The 19,753-nt window shown below is 38.4% G+C and overlaps 1 protein-coding gene across 7 annotated transcripts in view; it reads right to left on the bottom strand.

The window, feature by feature from the left end:
* NRG1 (neuregulin 1) overlaps positions 1-19,753 on the bottom strand; it is a 1,085,273-nt gene that overhangs the window by 137,069 nt on the left and 928,451 nt on the right. For 6 of the 7 annotated variants that reach the window (XM_073902434.1, XM_073902433.1, XM_073902432.1 and 3 more), the window contains exons 4-5: positions 16,220-16,270; positions 13,893-13,943 (exon numbers count right to left, since the gene is read on the bottom strand). The exons of the other annotated variant lie outside the window; for it this stretch is intronic. In XM_073902434.1, the coding sequence (XP_073758535.1) occupies positions 13,893-13,943; positions 16,220-16,270 (102 nt within the window). The remainder of the gene's footprint in view (positions 1-13,892; positions 13,944-16,219; positions 16,271-19,753) is intronic. 7 annotated transcript variants of the gene reach the window in all.

Raw genomic sequence — 19,753 nt, 5'->3', positions numbered from 1 at the left:
TATGCGGTAGTTGAGGCTACAGATTACATGTTATGCTTGTTTCTTATAACCCGAGTTTCAGATATTTAATGCACACACCTTTTATCAACCATAATGCACTGATCATTCTCTCTCCATCCCAAAGTGTGTGTGTACTACAGATTCATGGTATTCCTTCTAAATTATCCAAGTACCAAATGAATATAATTTGTTACCTAAAACTTTCTAGTTTTAATGTTATCATAGTAAATGTGTGTGTGTGTGTGTGTGTGTGTGTGTGTGTGTGTGTGTGTGTATTTCTGTACTTTGTTCAGGAACCTTGATTTCTAGAACTGATTTGGTCCAAGTAGTCACGTTAGAGAAAAAGACTATTTTCAAAAGTAGCTGCAATGATCACTTACCCTTTAGGGTAAAAGGTCACAAGAGAGGGGGCTCCTGGGTGATGCAGTCGGTTAAGCATCCAACTCTTGGTTTTGGCTCAGGTCGTGATCTCAGGGTTGTGAGGTTGAGCCCTGCGTGGGACTCCACATTCAATGTGGAGTCTGCTTAGGACTATCTCTCCCTCTGCCCCTCTCTCTCCCCACTCTCTCTTTCTCTCTCAAAATAAATAAATAAATGTTAAAAAAATAGAGGTCACAAGAGGAGCCCTCTGAAGGTTCTTCTTTCACCCTCTACAATCAGTGAGTGAAAAGAGCATAGGACACAGAATCAGAGAGGCTAACCCTGCTTCTGCTGCCACCTGTAATATAACCTTGACAGACACGGACTTGTCTGAGCCTCCTAGTTTACTCATTTATATAATGGGACTAATACATATTTATTCTCAGATGAAAGCACCTGACAAGTGATAGGTGCTCACTAAATGATATTATTACTACTTTATTATTATTATTGCTAATAATAATAATAAAAGAAAACTCAACCTTAGTAAAACTCTGGCGGCATTCTCTTACTCCCAAACAAGTATCTCTTCAGCACCACAGAGAGGAACAGCGACCAACCAGTTAATATATACATTTTCAGATAATTTGTAATAATCCCATCTAAAGTGAAACAGATTGTTTTAAATCACCGTGTAAATGAGTATTCATCTAAAAATGAAGAAACTTTCAGGATATAGAAACCAGAAAAAAATCTGAAATAGGAACAAAGTGTGAAATATTTCTCAAAATGGTAAAAATTCTCTAATATTATTTAAGTCAATGTTATTTTTTTAAACTTTGATTTTAAAATACTTAAATATGTTTCATGATTTAAGATTTATATGGCTTTCCAAAAATTACATATATGTACAGCTTTAAAAATTATAATAATCTAACTAAAAAAAATCACCTCGCTGTTTATGTTTATATCCATTTAATTAATACTTCCTGGGAAACAGTGTAGTGATATGCTATGGGAATGGACACTCAAATAACCCCAAATTCCTTCCTTCCAGACCTTATATTCTGGCTTGGGAACTGATGTACACATCGTGTCAGTAACAAGTGGCAAGCTTGTTGTTGAAGCAAGAGCTATGAGACAACCAGAAGAATACCCCTGGGGGTTGGAAGATAATCTAACATCTTGTTACATCAATAAAATAATGAAGAGTTTGCTTTCTTCCTTGATTAGACAAGGATTTTTTTTTTTTTTTTTACAATTTCAGAGAGAACACAAGCAGGGGGAGTGGGAGAGGGAGAAGCAGGCTTCCTTCTTATAGCTTTGTAGACTAAGAATTAAAATAACAATGATCTGTTCTCCAATATACTCAGGGCTGCACTTCTACAAAAGGAGGGAAGTGAGTTATGACATTTTGAAAATTATTGAGACTATCATTGCTGGTCCTATTCTTTATGAAAACCCTCTCCACTAGAAGCTTCTGTTAGACTTACTCCTCAATGCACACTGTACACAAAAAGTCACAGCCAATGTTCTGGAAACTTTAGAAGAACAAGTAGGAGGTTTTACTAAAATACTTGTTTCTCTTTGTATACAAGTAGTGGATGTCAGGTTTCATTTTTTCACTAAGCTGAACAATTTTAAGCCTCAGTCCCCTTCACCTGCACTGTAAAAAATGTTTTTAAAGGTTCCAATAAATCCCTTATGTGCCCCCTGAGTCACCTATATCCTTCCTAAAGCTTATCTTGCTTTCACACCCAGTCTCATTTGCACATTCACAGCAATTCTGCTGCCCCCATAATCTATTCATTCTCAAATATACCCCAGAACTCTTTGTATGGCTTATTTTTTTTTTTTGCAGATAACATGAGGATCAAGCCTGAACAAGATGCCTTTCTGCTTTGGAGTATTAGGGTTGTGAAAATAAGAAGCTGCCATGAGGATAGCTGAGAAAAAAAAAAAATCCAGCTGGACCAACTAAAGGGAAATGTACAAAATTTGTAAAAAATCCATTATGGCTGCTTAAATAATTTTCCCTCAGATATGTGTAAGGCGATTTCTCTTCATATTTCCTCACATCACATCTTATAAAAATATCCTGTCCGACAAGGTGCGTTCTGCCTGGAACAGTTCATCATTGGTGGACCATGTTATATTTTACAACTGTTTTTAAGTAAATGTAGCAACTTCCTTCTTATAGGTTTGTAGACTAAGAATTAAAATAACAATGATCTGTTCTCCAAGTTATACTATTTGTGAATGGCATGGATTTTTATAGGTTAATTAAATAGCTAGAACTCTAAATTAAAATGCAGAACAACATTTATATAAAACATTTTAAAATAACATTTAATATATTTCCTCTTGTGGATTCTTTTTTTTTTTTTTTAAGATTTTATTTATTTGACAGAGAGAGAGACAGCAAGAGAGAGAACACAAGCAGGGGGAGTGGGAGAGGGAGAAGCAGGCTTCCCACTGAGCAGGGAGCCCGATGCGGGGCTCGATCACAGGACCCCGGCATCATGACCCGAGCCGAAGGCAGACACTTAACGACTGAGCCACCTAGGCGCCCCAGATTCTTTTTCTGAACATATCTTAATTCTCACATGAAGAATGTGTAGTTGAAAACTCAATCAAATGACATAGAAGCTTCTTGTCAATTAATCACTCCTTTCAATAAATGAATTTTAAGAAATCAAGAGATGAATCATCATAAAGGAATATGTTGTTTTTCAATATTTAGTCATTTTAATTGATTAACTTTATTAATTTACTATATGCATCACTCAGTTATAATTAGACGTATGTTTTCAAATATACTACTTCTTCCAACTTTGGGTCAATTCTATGGATTTTAGAAAATAAAAACATTGGGCGCCTGGGTGGCTCAGTTGGTTGGGCGACTGCCTTCAGCTCAGGTCATGATCCTGGAGTCCTGGGATCGAGTCCCACATCAGGCTCCCTGCTTATCAGGGAGTCTGCTTCTCCCTCTGACACTCTTCCCTCTCATGCTCTCTCTCTCTCATTCTCTCTCTCTCAAATAAATAAATAAAATCTTTAAAATAAAATAAAATAAAATAAAATAATAAAAACAAAAAAACACAAATTTTGCCTAATGAAAATAAAATTGTTCAAGAAACTTCAATTTTCCATATACATTTCCAGGTAACCTAATCAAAAATATCTCTTTGAATATCTTTTAAGTCCATGTATCATGGGTAAGTCTCTGAAAATCAATAGTAATTCAATTTACCATACTGTGATTATCCTCATCTAAAATTTCCAGTTGTTTCTAAATCCTTTAAAAATTCCCTAAACTCCTTTCAAAACCCTACTTAGTGCAAAGTACTTTCTGATTCCTCTTAATATTACTTGGCCTTTTAGGTTTAACAGTAAATCGCAGATTTTCATCATTTTTCTTAAATAGGATAAATTTCAGAATTCTGATTTCCTGGTAAAATTATTGAGCTTTAAATATGAAGCAGAAACAATTGGCTACTTAAAAAAAAAGAGACCAAAGTAAAAAAAAAAAAAATCATTATCCAAATAATATTTCCTTTTAAATCACATGCCACAAAATGGGTAAACGTATTCTATCTTAAGCAATATTTAAAAAAACAACTTGATTTAAGTCTGCCCCCTCCCCGTATTCTACTTTGTATCATGAGCATGTGTCATTATACACAATAGCCCGATTAACCATAATTAACCTTTCTACTTTACTGCAAACTACTTCAGCCCAAGGACTATTCTCGTTCATCTCCCCCAACCCTCCCCCCTTCAGGAAATACACATCACAGTTCCTAGCATCATGCTGGGGCACTGTGGGGGATAGATTGTTAACTATTCACTTATTTTAATCAAAGAGTGAGAAAGTTCTCAGTGATCTAAGACTCAAATAGCAAAACTTTTTAATTTTACACTTGCTCTCTGACCTTAGTTGTCACTTGGCCCATCCCGATCTGTTTTGGTACTATTCTGACTATTGGAATGAAGAGATTAATAGCCCCAAATTCCTTTTAAAAATTAAAAAACTGATGATATTTTTTATCACAGCAAATAAAAGTCCTGCCATATTTAACAAAACCTGTCTCTGTCTCTCCTCTATCTCTCTCTTTTTCCCTCCCACCCTCTCTCAATTTCTCTCTCCTTATCACATATTTTTTTTAAAGATTTTATTTATTTATTCATTTGACAGAGAGAGAGAGCAGGAGAGCACAGGCAGGGGGAAAGGCAGAGGGAGAGGGAGAAGCAGGCTTCCTGCTGAGCAGGGAGCCCGATGTGGCGCTTGATCCCAGGACCCTGGAATCATGACCTGAGCCAAAGGCAAAAGCTTAAGGGCTGAGCCACCCAGGCGCCCCTCCTTATCACATTTTTTAAAAAAAGATTTTATTTATTTATTTGAGAGAGAGAGACAGAGATAGGGACAGAGATAGCAAGAGAGAGTACAAGCTGAGCAGGGAGCCTGACGCGGGGCTCGATCCCAGGACCCTAGCTAGGATCATGACCTGAGCCAAAGGCAGATGCTTAACTGATTGAGCCACCCAGGCACCTTTCTCTTGTCACATTTTTTAAAAAGCCTGATATTCACTTTAGAAGAGACTCTGGAATATCTGAGCAATGAACAAAATGATAGCTCATATATAATGAACAAAGTCAAACTATACACCAAATCTCTAAATAAGAGATAGTTATGGACCTGAATGGAGATGAGCATATCTTTAGACTATAGCCCACATTGGCCCATATAATTGGTTTTTAAAGATTTTGCTGACTTCTAGTAGACTGAGAGATAAAATGAAAAGTGCCATTCCAGTATTGATTATTAGTTGAACTCTGAATACACAGCACCTTTATTAGAAAAAAAACGAATTAAGTCATCAAACACCTTGTATGCTAGATGCTTATAATAAGAGTAGGACAGAAAAAAGTGGGATCTACCTACAGATGAACTAGTGGAGACATTATTTCCTCAGTGGTGATACCTACGAGGCTGGTAAAGCCTCAGAAAGGGTGACTTCACACTTCAACAAGACCTGTGGACTTTTCTGTACAATATGAAATGGAATGGGCTAAGCATGCTTCTTTTCCTTCTCTTACTGTTAAAAGAAAGAATGGAAGGAAGGAAGGAAGGAAGGAAGGAAGGAAGGAAGGAAGGAAGGAAGGAAGGAAAAAAGGAAGGAAGGAAGGAAAAAAGGAAGGAAGGAAGGGAGGGAGGGAGATGCAGTTACTCTGATGAAAGAAACTAGTAGTTTTTCAAAATCTACTTAAGCATAGATTTTTTAATAAAAGAATCTGGATCAAGCAGACTTTGCCTTTTAACTCCAAAGTCAGAACATTTTACAGGTTTCAAAACTGCTTCCCATGCATTCTAACTTGAAAACTTTATCTCATTTTTTTTTTTTACTCTTTTCTCCTTTTTTTAAAAGATTTTATTTATTTGAGAGAGAGAGAGAGAATGAGAGAGAGAGAAAGCACATGGCGGGGGGGAGGGTCAGAGGGAGAAGCAGGCTCCCCGCCGAGCAGGGAGCGTGATGCGGGACTCAATCCAGGGACTCCAGGATCATGACCTGAGCTGAAGGCAGTCGCCCAACTAACTGAGCCACCCAGGCGCCCTCTTTTCTACTTTCTTCAGAAAAGCATTAAGTTTCTGGATTAAAAAAAAAAAAGAGGGTATTTTTAAGAATGATTATATAGTCAACTCATAGGTTCTAATAAAGAGTCTTTCAGGTATTTCAATTGTCTTTGGTTTTCCAACTCATTTTCTTTAAAAATTTCTGCTTTATTTTGTCTGCCCAATTAAACAATGTTCAATAACATCTATTTTTAATTTTCCTTTAAAATTCTCTGTGAGTTATCTATTTCCTGATTCTTCTCAAGCTGTCTGCTCATTAGCCATAGAGGACCGTGTTGGTTTTGCCTGTCTGGCCCACTTTGCCCTTCTTTAGGTACAAAACCTTCCTCTCTGTAATGAACCTATACCCTGCAGTTCCCAAGGGGCTGAGCCCATCTGCCTCACTGACCCAAACACACACAGCAGTGGATATCTGACCCTGCCCCTGCCCAGCGGAAGTCATTAATCCCCCCAGATACAGTAATGATTTTCGGGTTAGGCATATGACACAGGTAGAGCCAATCAGATTCTTCCTTAAATTCTGCTGTGTGGATAAGGAGTAGACTTTGTCTTCTTTTTATATTATGGGTTGAGTGGTTACAGGCTTAGAGATACCAGCAGTTATCTCCTTGTCGGGCAGAGAAAGCCCACTAAGAATGAAGCTAACATCTGTAGAGAAACGAAGCATAAAGACTGAGAAACCATTCCCTTATGAAATTGAGGCTCTGGATCAAATTGGGCTGGTTATGGAAGCCGACATACTCTCTTTATTAAGCCCTTTGGAGTTAAATTTCTATAGCCTGTAATTGATAAGCTCTTAAATCACAATCCCTGTTTTATATTTTGCTGCTGCTTTATCATGTTGCTTCTGTCCCTTCCTCTTATTCTTCCCTCTGCCCCAGGGAGAGAGCTGTTTCCTAGAGCTCCCCGGGTCTAATTTAAAGGCTTCTCTTCCCATCATCTAATTTGAAGGCTTCTATTCCCATCTTCTTATTTCTCAGATCCCTAGATAACTTGAAAAAAAAATAAAGAAATAAAGAAAATAAAGAAAACCACCAAGTTCAGCATAATTTATCAAAATCTTGCTAGCCCTGTTCTTCTAGAAGCTTTCTTGATACATACCTGTCTCTATTCCCTTGCCTCCACTCACCATTTAAAAAATTAAGACTCTTGTCTAAATAATCCATTCCACTGCTCTATCCCAAATGATTAAAAACACTTACTATAGCTTTTACCACTCTGAAAACAGGAAAAATAAAGACGTCCTCCCCTCTTCCAGCTGACGTACAAAAAGACTGACGAATTTTTTTTAATGTTAGAATATTTCAGTAAAAACTCCCCCAAGGAATAAAATACAGAGAAATAATTGCTCCAGATCTGATAATTTTCCACTAATGAATTATTCTATCATACAAATAATTTTCAGGATTTAAGATATCATGCACTAAATCAAACAGTAGTTAGTCTGGAATAAGGCAGTGCATCTATCCCAAACATAAACTACCACCAAGGGAGGTATGTATGCCTGTTTGATGAAGATCAGACTCCTATTAGCACAATGGCTCTAAGAGTATTCGAATCTCTGTAAAATAGTGTATCTGGAAATACACCACATCATTCTCAAAATAAGAAAGCCAACAGCAAGGTCACTGCAATAATTCTAGACCAACACTTCTGCCTCCTTTTTTACTCTTAAACCCTTGAATTGTGTTGCCATTAACTAAGGACTCACCTGTCCATTTCATTACCTTATAGTGTGTGGCAAGTGTATCACTTAAATAAAAGCAGGCTTTGGGATAACCGGGACTAATGTGATTTCATTCCTGGAGTCTTTATAAAAACTGCATCTTGATGCTTTTCTTTTCTTCTTCTTCTTCTTCTTCTTCTTTTTTTTAAAGAAGGCCTTCCCTCAAACTAGCTGAACAGATCCCCTAAGATTTTGTAAATAAAAGATCATAATATTTGCTATCAGAAGATTCAGGTTTAAGTCTCTGCTCTACCACCTACTTAATTTTTGGAATTTGGACATGTCAGAATGTCTGAGCCTCAACCCCTCGGCCGACAAATGGGATAAAATCTAGGTCACAGAGTTCCTGTGTGAATAAATGACTCAATATATAAAAATATGCCTTATAAAATATACAGCATGATACAAATATCAGTTATGAATATGTACACCTACACATATATGATTTATGTCATGGTTCAAAAGAATAATTTTGTAAAGGTTAATTTCAACTGAATACAAAACGTTAACTATTATTTCATTATAAGCTTGACCAAAAGTTTCAAGATTATCTTGTCCAGTGGTGGAATGCAGTTAGAGGCAGTGAATGACTTTAGAAAGGTCAAAGGCAGAACTGAAGAACTATATTACAGTTGCAGGTGGTATTTTAAGAAAAAAAGTAAGATATAGTCACTTACAAAATGAATGAATGACCGTGAAGGCAATAATTTGCCTGAGCAAAGGAATGGCTGTGATATATACCTCCGTGCTCCAAGTCCCTTCTTGTCCTAAAAATCTCTAAGTGTCTAGGCAATTAGAAAGATGGAAGTAATACTAGTTGGGCAATTTCCTTTTTAAATTATTTTCTTATTGCTATCTCACGCATGGGAATTTGTTTGTCATTCTCCACAACAGATGGAGCCACCACACCCTTGAAAATGCCATGTTTAGAGAAACCTGGAAACACAATTTGCATTCAGTTGGAAGTAGCGCTCCAACGGTGACAGGACAGACTTCATATTTTGCCACCAATAAAGATCGGAAATTGAAATGCCATTTTTCCAGCTGAGAACATTTAGCAAAGGTCCAGGCAGTTTCCTCTACCATTAAAGGAGGTAAGTTAGTTGCAGCTGAGGGTGGAATGTAAGAAACATAGCTTTAAATCTCACCAAGGGACCAGCGGATGTGGACGTGGCCCAATCTAATCAATACATATCACTGTGTTATTCCCAAGTGAAAATGCTGTATCTCATTATAACAGAAATGTTCTGCGGACAAAAGACATTTTCCCCTTCAGCTAGCTCTTTTAGGTGCCAAATTAAAGATTGAATTGTCCGTTTCATTCAGCGATTTCAAAGAGGACTTCCTGGATAAGTTCCTTTGCATTGCAGCCTTAGCTGAGAATATATAATATTTTCAAAAGTGATTACTTGGCATAGAACTTTCAGCATCATCATTTGGAATGCAAATAATTAACTCCTTTCCTCCTCCAAAAATAAAGATATTTTCCTACATTGTTCAAACGAGATGCAAGGACTCCTCTGATTACCTTTCTCTCTTCAAGGCCACATCAGTGTTTCATTTTTCTCTCTCCCACAGATAGGGGAGACCACCTAAAAGCAAAGCTGTGCTAAATGATTCACATTCATTTTCCCACATTAGGCTTCCAATGTAGATTTGAGATAAACAAGATTATATAGACCTTAAAACAGTCTCAAGGAGGTCAGACAATTTGCCTAAGATTACCTAGTAATTACAGCATTGTATTTAGACTTCCGAGCACGTGTCCCCCCAAGGTGTGTGTTCTGCCCTTTTCCCCTCGCTGCCCGGCAAGCTTTGATGTGTGTAACACACAGATCACACGGGCTCAAGTGGTCCCAGGTCATGCATTTACCTAAGCTACCACCCACACTCCCCATCCACTTCATGTCAAAGATTACTTTCCAGCCCATTCACAGAATCTCATTCCTTTTCATATAAGCTTTTTCTTTGAGGCAACAAAACCTCACATATCCTGCATAGCAGGCTAGTGGATTGCCTGGGTTTGAATTCTGCTTGTGCGACTTCGGACAAAATTTATCAGCCTCAACATCTGAAGAATGGATTAAGGTTTTATGAGAACCATGAGTTATGGTTCTCCATGCAAATTACCTACCACAGTGCCTGGCACACAGAAAGCCTTTAAAAGATGTTTGCCATTATTATTATTATTGTTGTTGTTAGAAACACATTACTATTTAAGACCATTTCCAGAAACTTATCTTTCTTTTTTCTTTTTTTTTTAAGGATTTTATTTACTGATTTGACAGAGAGAGACAGCGAGAGAGGGAACCACAGCAGGGGGAGTGGGAGAGGGAGAAGCAGGCTTCCCGCCGAGCAGGGAGCCCGACGCGGGGCTTGATCCCAGGACCCTGGGACCATGACCTGAGCTGAAGGCAGCCGCTTAACCAACTGAGCCACCCAGGTGCCCCTCTTTATTTTTTTCTAATTACTATTCATTAGACTTTTCATTTTTGTTTCCCTCGTTTATATATTAAATTGGAATAGATGGTTCTTAATTCAGTAAAGTGACTGGTATTAACAATTGTACTTTTTTATAGCATTCAGTAAAATCGTCAGCAAAACAGGGACACGGGCAGATGGCACTTCAGAGAGAAGTCATTAACGTTTGTTCTAAGTACTTCTTTTACTTTTTTGCTGATCCTATGTAAAGGAGGAACAAGAGAGTTCTACTGTTTTGTAAGGTTCGCATTCTTCTCCTTATACAATAGCACTTATGTGTAACAGGACACTCATTTAGCAAATTACACGTTTCAAGTCACACAAGCCACATTTACCAAAACAAAGTAAATAAAATAAAGGAAAATAATGTTAATCTTTACCAGGAGGTCATTATCAGAAACTTCTTGAAAATTTTACAAATTAGCAACTCTAAAAATAGTGAGTGTCCAGTGCAAATTTCAATTCCAGTTTCAAAAAAGAAATAGTTAAAATTTTCCTTCCAAAGGGAAGAACTAGTACCTTTGATATTTCACCAATATTTATGAAATGCTAGGAATAATAAATAAAAGGGGAAATAAATGATAAGGTATTTGTAAATGAAACATAAATCCCTTAAAACCTCCAGTCAAGAACAACTGCTTTATTGTTACAGTGATTTTTTAAAATTTTTTAAAGATTTTTATTTATTTATTTATTTGAGAGAGAGAGAGAGAGAGAGAGAGAAACAGCATGAGAGGGGAGAGGGTTAGAAGGAGAAATGTGGGACTCGATCCCAGGACTCTGGGATCATGACCTGAGCCGAAGGCAGTCGCTTAACCAACTGAGCCACCCAGGCGCCCTGTTACAGCGATTTAAATAATTATTTAAAAGTTTAAGATCCAAAACCAGTATTTTAAAATACTTCTGATTCGTATTTGGTAACATGAGAAAAATGCGTATGATACATTAAGTAGATGGAGGGAGGGTGGATAAATAGAAAGCCAGAATGAAAAACACTGATAAGAAGAATGTGTATTAAAATATTAGCAGTAGTATTTCAGATAGGTAGGTGGGCAATGCTTGTTCTCTTCTTTTTGTTTTTTTTCTATCCCAACTGGAGTTACAGAGGACAAAAGTAGAACTTTGAGGGCGGGCGTGGTCAGGGAAGGCTCTGAGGAGAAGCAGGATGCCAGCAGAAAAGACGGACTTGGCATCCTTCGGGGCCTCCGAGCAGGGCCAAGGGCATAAACTGACACTGCTGAACCCTCTCAGGGTTTACTCAGCCACGAGAGGCTCTCATCAACAGGACTGGCAGTAAGGAGCTGCTTCTGCACACAGGTGCGCACCTTTGTGCCTAAAGAACGGAAAAGTAACAGGGCTGCCTGACCCCAAGAGCACACCAACTCATCATAATACACAACAGGTTTGCTGAAGCCATAGAAAGCTTTTCAAAATGTACACAGCAAACACCAGTGCCAAGAGTTCCAAGAATGTAGCCCACACAGACATGATTACATTGCAAGAGCATGGTTCACTTTTCATGCGTGGGGATTTACTGGTGTCCCCTTTCTCGTGGAAACAAAGCAAAAAGGAACCTATTCTTTGGCGCTGATTATTTCTGACCCATGTAAACTTTCCCAAGGCCTTCGACTCTTATATATCATTTGAATGTTTAAGTCCCACTTCTGGCTATTTCTGCTTCCTCAGGTTTCCCCTTCAGGCTTTGCTAGATGGAGCTCTGTTGACGTCACAGGGTTCTGCACTGCGGAGTCCTCCCTCTGGATGGGTTGAGCGCCTCACGCCGCTCTCGCCAAGACTGGACTTAGGATCCTGCCACTCTGTAAAAAACTGTTACAGTTTTTCACAGAGTGCATTTTCATGAGATTAAGAAAATGTATGCACGAATCAATTCCACAGTATTTACTGAGAGCCGAGCATGAACGGGGAAAGGGGGGGAATGTATGAAAATGGTGCACTGAAATATTTTAACATGATACCAAAATACAAAGCCTTCTTTCTTAGTCTTAAACTTTTACCAAATATCAGGAACTAACTCTGCTGAGAGTTAGAGATCAGGGTCAGATTTCAACATTATTTCTCTCTCAACAGTACTGCAATGGATACAAATGTAAACTGAGAGATTCATTTCAGTTCCCTCAAGCTCTGGAAAACCCAAAGAAGTATTTCCTCTATTCCAAAACTACTCGGATATGCTTAAGGATAGCATCCATCGCCCCGTTAATGATAGCAGGAGGGTTCCAATTACAAGAGTTTCAATAACTTTATTCAATGAATCATGCAGGGGAGAAACTGTTCCCAGACAAAATGCCAAAAAGAAAAATCTAGTATTTGCCTTTGTATAATAAACACTCAAAAACCTAAAACAAAGCTCAACATGATTCCTTAATGCTAGTTAGCTAGAATCTATATAATTATACTAATCTTTTTATAAGTAGAATTAAATAACAAATATCCCAAGTTCCCCAGAAGGGATTATCGTTTTAGACTATGTAATGAGTATCTTTAGAATACAGAAGAAGCCAATTTAGTCCTCTCTGGCATCTTATTTCCTGTTTGATCTCACTAGATTGCTTCCATCAATCTAGTTAAATGATGCTTTATTTAACTAAAATATAGTCAAAACATCATACTTCTTGCGATAAAAAAATATGTTTACATCATATCGTTACAGTTCTGGTACGAACCCGAAAGGAAAGGCTTTAGATTCAAACTGGATGTATTTAAACAGATGGACAAAACAAATGAACTACCGACCTTCCTGCAAGTGCTTCCTACCATGCTGACAGCCAAAGGAAACTGTGCCTTAAACACGCTCCCCGGGTTGGAATAGAATAATTGGGAATATCTACTTATTGAGGAGCTTCTCAGACTGAGAAATAGATTTTAAATAAAGAGCTAAAATAAGGGAGAGAAAGACTGTAATTATAGGTTTTATTTTCAAGGTCTGATAAATTCCCCCGCTGGATATCAGAATTTAATTCGACGCTATTCACAATTCATAAGTATCAAAACTATTTTTACTAGTCCTTGCTAATTTCTTAAGTTCTCCTGACATGGCACAAAGCACCAATCAATCTAACAGTTGTAGAACTCCACAAGCACAAAGCACATTTCACATTAAAGAGATGAAAACTCATCTGAGATCTTGCCTAGGGACGTGCCTTCAAACATTTTCATAATTGCTATCAAATTTGAATTAAGGGCATCTCTATATATAGTTGCCTTACTCTATCCAGGCAGACTTTATATGAGAACCAGGGAGCTTTAGAAGAGGCCCCGAACGGCTGGGTATCAGGCCTCAAGCAATTGCTAAAGGCAGCAAGACACACTAAAAACAACTGAACATCGATGTTCTCCCTGGCTCACCCAGAGCCAGGCCTCAGAGACTCTGCAGTCATTTTTCAACATTCAAAGACACTACATTATAACACCACCACATATGTGGTGTCTTCTAATGTGCACGTGTCTCTTAGGGGTAGGGGGTATATCTAATCCCTCCCTCCCCCGCCCCCCGCCTCCCACAAGCCTAGCACAGGGCTGTTCCCTTCCAAACAGCAAATACCAGCCGGCTCCCAAACTCTTGATGGACTGTTCCTCAGTGAGGATGGAGGATCGACAGGAACACCATCTCCAGAGGCAGATACTGTCTTGGGTTAAAAACTAGCGAATGGAATATTCAAATATACTTACATGAAGAAGTATTTGCTCCTTCTGTTGATACTGATATTCTAATGGGAGACTCTACAAAACAAAGAAGTGAAATGAGGTTTTATTGAGTCAGGTGGCTTGCATTCTTGGGGATCTTCCAGAAGAAGAGGACTAGGAAACAGTGCAACAGAAGAGCCGAAGCACTGCAAAGCTGGAGGAAGATGTGTGCAATATTCCGAGACCACGGAGGACTACTTCTGTAGTCCAAACCCAAAGGATGAAAATGGAATCGGTCCACCTGCAGAGGTACCCCGCATACCAACTGGTGTATGAACCTCCGAGACACATGACTCTGAACAGATCCACAGGACAGGTGAGATGGCCCATGCCTTCTCTCAAGTGGGGTCTTGACTCTCAGAGACATGAAACCAAAGAGAACAATCCCCATATTCAGAAAGAATGAAAGTCAACTTTCACTCACAGAGGGAAAAAAAAAAAAAGAAGAAGAAGAAGAAGAAGAATGAATCTGTTCTCAGGCAACATGGTCTGCATACACATCCTGACCAAATACGGTGCTGAATAAAGTCCATGCATGATCCTCTGGAGCAATTACGGTAGGATCAAACAAACATGCTAAATAAACTCATAATAGGGTCACTGAAGGTGTACAGTGGCAAGATGCTCTTAGGTAGCAAGTACAAAGGAAGGAAAGCTAGTATTTAAATACAGACAGAGCATAAAACACAACTTATGCAGAAAAAAAGCATGGGACCTAAGGGTTTTTATTAGTCAGAAAGAAGAACAAGTTAGTATCAAAGAGGGACAGAAATTCAGCAGTCAGAAAGTTATAAAGATTCAAGTCATATATCGGAAAATAATAATGATAGTCACTCCGATTCCCAAGAGAAGCACCACATAATCTGAGAAGCCCAGGTTCCTAACAAGATCTATGGAGTCAGACAGTGAAGTCCCTTAAAAGAAGGGGCTTGTGCTATGCTATGCTTGTTCCTTTTTGTTGTTTTTTGTTTTTTTTTACCTCTGTCTTTCCTCCCCTCCCTCCCTTCGCTCTTGCTTTCTTCTATTACTCAGAAAAGTACAACCTTCTTAGACTCCAGGGTCATCCCACCCTGTAACATGCATACGTCCATCTTAGGAACAACACACGAATATGCCCCAAACATGGTCAAAGCCATCTGGGATACAGAGAGATTCAACTTTTATGATCTTGAACAATGGCTTGGAAGGGAAGAGGAGAAACTGATGAAGGTAAGTCAAAAAAGGCTGTGTTCGATCACATGGCCTCCTCCAACTTCCCAACAAGGTACTGGCCATAATGAAGGAAATCAATGAAGACAAAACATTAAATACGGGGTAATGGGAAGGAATACTGGGCTAGCTGGAACGATCTGCTCTCCTACTTGCTGAGACATATGACTTAACATTTCTAATGCTTCAGTTTTCTCATCTGTACAATGAAGAAAAATAATGTCTTGTTTCACACATCTATTGTGAATACCAAATGAGATGTAGAAGTCTTTGTAAACTGTGAGGTGTCATGTAGAAACAGGTTATCGTTGTACTTCTGAAGTGAGTTTTGAATCCTGGACTCTAAAAACTTGCCTCTCATTAAATATGAATTTTTAAGTATTCCAAGGTCCTCTTAACTATAGAATAACAGAGGATAAGGAAAGTAAAAGAGAGAGAGAGAGAGACAGAAAGAAAAGAAAAAAATTCACAGCAGACTAATTAAATTCACAGCTAATGGAGAAATCAATGAATTATGGTTATACATGCATTAGTAGAGCTGGGTTAGAAGTGGCTAATATCTGCTCAGACTATAAGTGCTACCGGCAAATATCACAGGCAAGGAAGAAACAAACAAAAACAAACCAAAAAGCAATGCACCAACATTTGGAAAAATTCAGGCACAGAACGGTGTTTTCTGTAAGTTCAGGGACCCATAACTGCTCATTAGGAGCCCAGAGGTCAGAGATGGGACACAGACACATTATCCAGGAATGAACTACGGTGGATAAAAAGAACAGAGGCAGCTGAGGCACCTAGAAAGGTTGTAAAAACTCAATGTATAACCCAGATGTCATCTTTCCTGGTCTAATGTCACTAAGTTGTATTGAAACATCTCTTTTCTCCATGCGTGCCTCTCAGGCCCAACTTCAGACACACACCAAGAACTGTACCCCTTTACATAAAACCCCGAAAGGCAAAAGGAGCCGGAGTGGAAATACTGGAGCAGAAAACAAGAGCAGCTACAGTTTGGATGCAGAGAGGATTCTGATTAGTAGAAGGTACAGCCAGCAGTTAGGTCTGTCGTTCTGGTTAGTAAAATTGGGTGAGCTTTTCCTCCTTACCTGAAGACACATATGCTCTTTCGGTGGAGGCTGGCATTCCAGTGATGATGTCTATAAAAAGAAAAGGTGATAGGAGATTATGATGTATAATCAGGAGGCCAGGAGCCACTTCCACAGCCTGCCTTCAAACCGAAAAAGAGTGTAAAGAAAGAAAAGGATTGCAAGAGGGTGATGAAAGCCCAGGCTCTATCCAGCCCGAACGTCAGAAATGCAAAAGAAAAAAAAAAAAAAAAAGGCTGTCCAAATAAGTAGTTCTTCTTTCTTGGGCAAAGAGCATGAGATGAGCAATGCTGGAGTACGTAGGAAGGATTCCCTGCCCCCACGGGGCTGGTGAAGGACAATATACAGCAAGGAGGCTGTGGGTTCCTTCTCAGAGAGGAAGGCAGATGGCAGACGTAAAAAAAATATCAAAGCTGTGGTCAGAATTTTTAAGTTATCAATCTTTGGAGAACTACATGTTTGTTCGAAAACAAAAGCAAGCGATGTTTCTCATCGGGATTGGTGAAAAACGTCCAAGTTCTGGCATTGAACTCTACAGAAAATTGCCAGTGATAATCCAGATGGGTGCCTTATCTGACAAGAGTTTTCAGCTCTCCGGGCAGGCACAGAGTAATAGGGAGCTCCCACCCCAAGGGAATGAAGGAGAAACTACATATTGCTGGACATACCATTATGGTGGGAATTGTGACAGTCTTATTTAAGCTTTGACATGCTTTCAGTTTGCTGCCTTTATAATGGAACAAAGGACGATTACATTGTCTAACCAATTGTCTCCTTCCCATCCTTCTGAAAAGAGTTTCACTTGCTAAAATCTAGTATTTTCAGTAAGGCATAGTTTTATGAAGCCTGGAAAGATGTAGTGATGCAATGATGAATATCATTCAACCTTCACTGTTGGTATAATTATTGTTAAATGACAAAATAGTACTTCACTATTTACTAACCAGGACAAAAAAGATAAACTGAATCTGTTGTACTATATATATATATATATATTACAGAAGTTATCAGAATCTACTAAAATCCTAAGCAAATCATATATATTATCATTTTATGTTTGAATTAACAACCTGTTAACCATGGAGTTTGAAATGTTCACTCTCAACATAATCATCTTTAAATACAGATACGACCATTTCAGGTTTCCATGGTAGGACTAGTCCAGTAGGTAAGAAGACTTAATTTAACTGGCAATGTTTCTTCAACCTCAGACACTTCTCTAGGAATACAAGGTTTTGTGGAATCAGAAGGGGAAAAAAATAGCATCTGAGATTCAGAAGGGATGTTTAATAGGAATATATAAAGATCAGACATCTATCTTTAGTAAGATCAAATGTGCTTCTCTTGTGAAAATTAAGTAATGGACAGTCCTTTCTATTCAAATGTTAGGAAGACCAACCATTCAAAGTGTAAGATTATTACCAAGCCACCAAAGTAGCCTACATTGCCTCTTAACACCCACAAAAAATGGGAAGAAGTGAAAGGAATCAGAATGGGAAGGTGTACAATATCCTTTGGATTTTCTCAAGCAGCATGCATTAAAGAGGATACTCTGAGTTGATAAATGGCAATATCTGTTTCTAACACAACTACAACTAACTTTCTTGATTTGAACTACAGAAAATGAAATGGCTCTTCTTTGGGGGGAAAATTTAATCTGAGAGAAAGATTTTAATCAAAGATTCACAACATTTATCTTTCCCTATGAATACCCAGAAGAAGATCCACGTTTCCAAGCAAGTGCCCACGTTAGGAGAGAGGTCTCCTTTTCTGTCCTTCAGGACCCATCACTGACAGGACAGCCAGACTGAAGTCATAAGCTCAGGGTCACAAGAATTGGGCAGAGGTCCCAATCCCAGCATGAATATCAAGATTCTTTTCAAATTTATTTTTGACAAACCAAGTAGCTGTCCACTGTGACCTTCCAAGAAAAAAAAAAGTGGGAGCTTTTCTATCTCCAACATAAAAGATCTCAGATTAGAGGAAAGGTTAACCATAACGTTTCCTTTTTAAATTGAACATTACATAAAAATACCAGAACAGGAGGTTACTATAAAAATCTATCTACACAGAGACAACTTAAAATAATCTCCCTTCCTAAAAAAAATATTAATAATAACAATCATCTCCCTTGATATTTACCCTGGAGACCTTAAAAACGTCCTTAACAATTATGGCTTTAAATAGAAACCTTCTGAATTTTCTTGGGGGAAGCACAAGTTAGAAGTTGTATACTTCTACACTAAAAGAATCTTGCTAATAAGAAAAATTAACCTTTTTGATTAAAATCACTCAGCAAAAGGGGACCCCTCCTACACTGTTGGTGGGAATGCAAGCTGGTGCAGCCACTCTGGAAAACAGTACAGAGGTTCCTCAAAAAGTTGAAAATAGAGCTACCATATGACGAAGCAATTGCACTACTGGGTATTTACCCCAAAGATGCAAATGTAGTGATCCGAAGAGGTACGTGCACCCTGATGTTTATAGCAGCAATGTCCACAATAGCCAAACTATGGAAAGAGCCAAGATGTCCATCAACAGATGAATGGATAAAGAAGATGTGGTATACACACACACACAAACACACACACACACACACACACACACACACACACACACATATACAATGGAATATTATGCAGCCATCAAAAGGGATGAAATCTTGCCATTTGCAACAACGTGGCTGGAACTGGAGGGTATTATGCTGAGCGAAATAAGTCAATCAGAGAAATACATGCATCATATGATCTCACTGATATGAGGAGTTCTTAATCTCAGGAAACAAACTGAGGGTTGCTGGAGTGGTGGGGGGTGGGAGGGATGGGGTGGCTGGGTGATAGACATTGGGGAGGGTATATGCTATGGTGAGTGCTGTGAATTGTGTAAGACTGTTGAATCACAGACCTGTACCTCTGAAACATATATGTTAAAAAAAAGAAGATAGTAGGAAGGGAAAAATGAAGGGGGGGAATTGGAGGGGGAGATGAACCATGAGAGACTATGAACTCTGAAAAACAAACTGAGGGTTCTAGAGGGGAGGGTGTTGGGGGGATGGGTTAGCCTGGAGATGGGTATTAAAGAGGGCACGTTCTGCGTGGAGCACTGGGTGTTATACACAAACAATGAATCATGGAACACTACATCAAAAACTAATGATGTAATGTATGGTGATTAACATAACATAATAAAATTTAAAAAAATCACTCAGCAAGCATTTTTATGCGTTTTGGGTAGAATTCATAGACTTACAAAACAATCTTTTGTTATAAGCGATTGAAAATAATTTTGTTGCAATTACAGATTTAAAAAAATTAAGTCCTGCAATCTTCTTGATGTTTATTTAAGCAATATGTTTTTTCCTGCAGCAATTTGGTATATTAAATTTAATTTATAAAGGACATCCCCTTCATTAGTGCAAATTAGTGAGGATTTAGAATGATCAGGAACTGAGCACAGCTGAGCAACTTATGCTGAGTAGGCAAGTAAACATAAGGAACATTAGTATATTTGCCATGTTTGAATGCTTTTTTAATA

The sequence above is a fragment of the Callorhinus ursinus genome, unplaced genomic scaffold, assembly GCF_003265705.2.
Source record: "Callorhinus ursinus isolate GAN/ISIS: 27379988/994484 unplaced genomic scaffold, GSC_fseal_2.0 scaffold17, whole genome shotgun sequence".
In the NCBI taxonomy this organism is placed as follows: Eukaryota; Metazoa; Chordata; class Mammalia; order Carnivora; family Otariidae; genus Callorhinus; species Callorhinus ursinus.
Note: the sequence above shows the minus strand (reverse complement) of the source record. Positions and strands in the feature narration are given on the sequence as shown.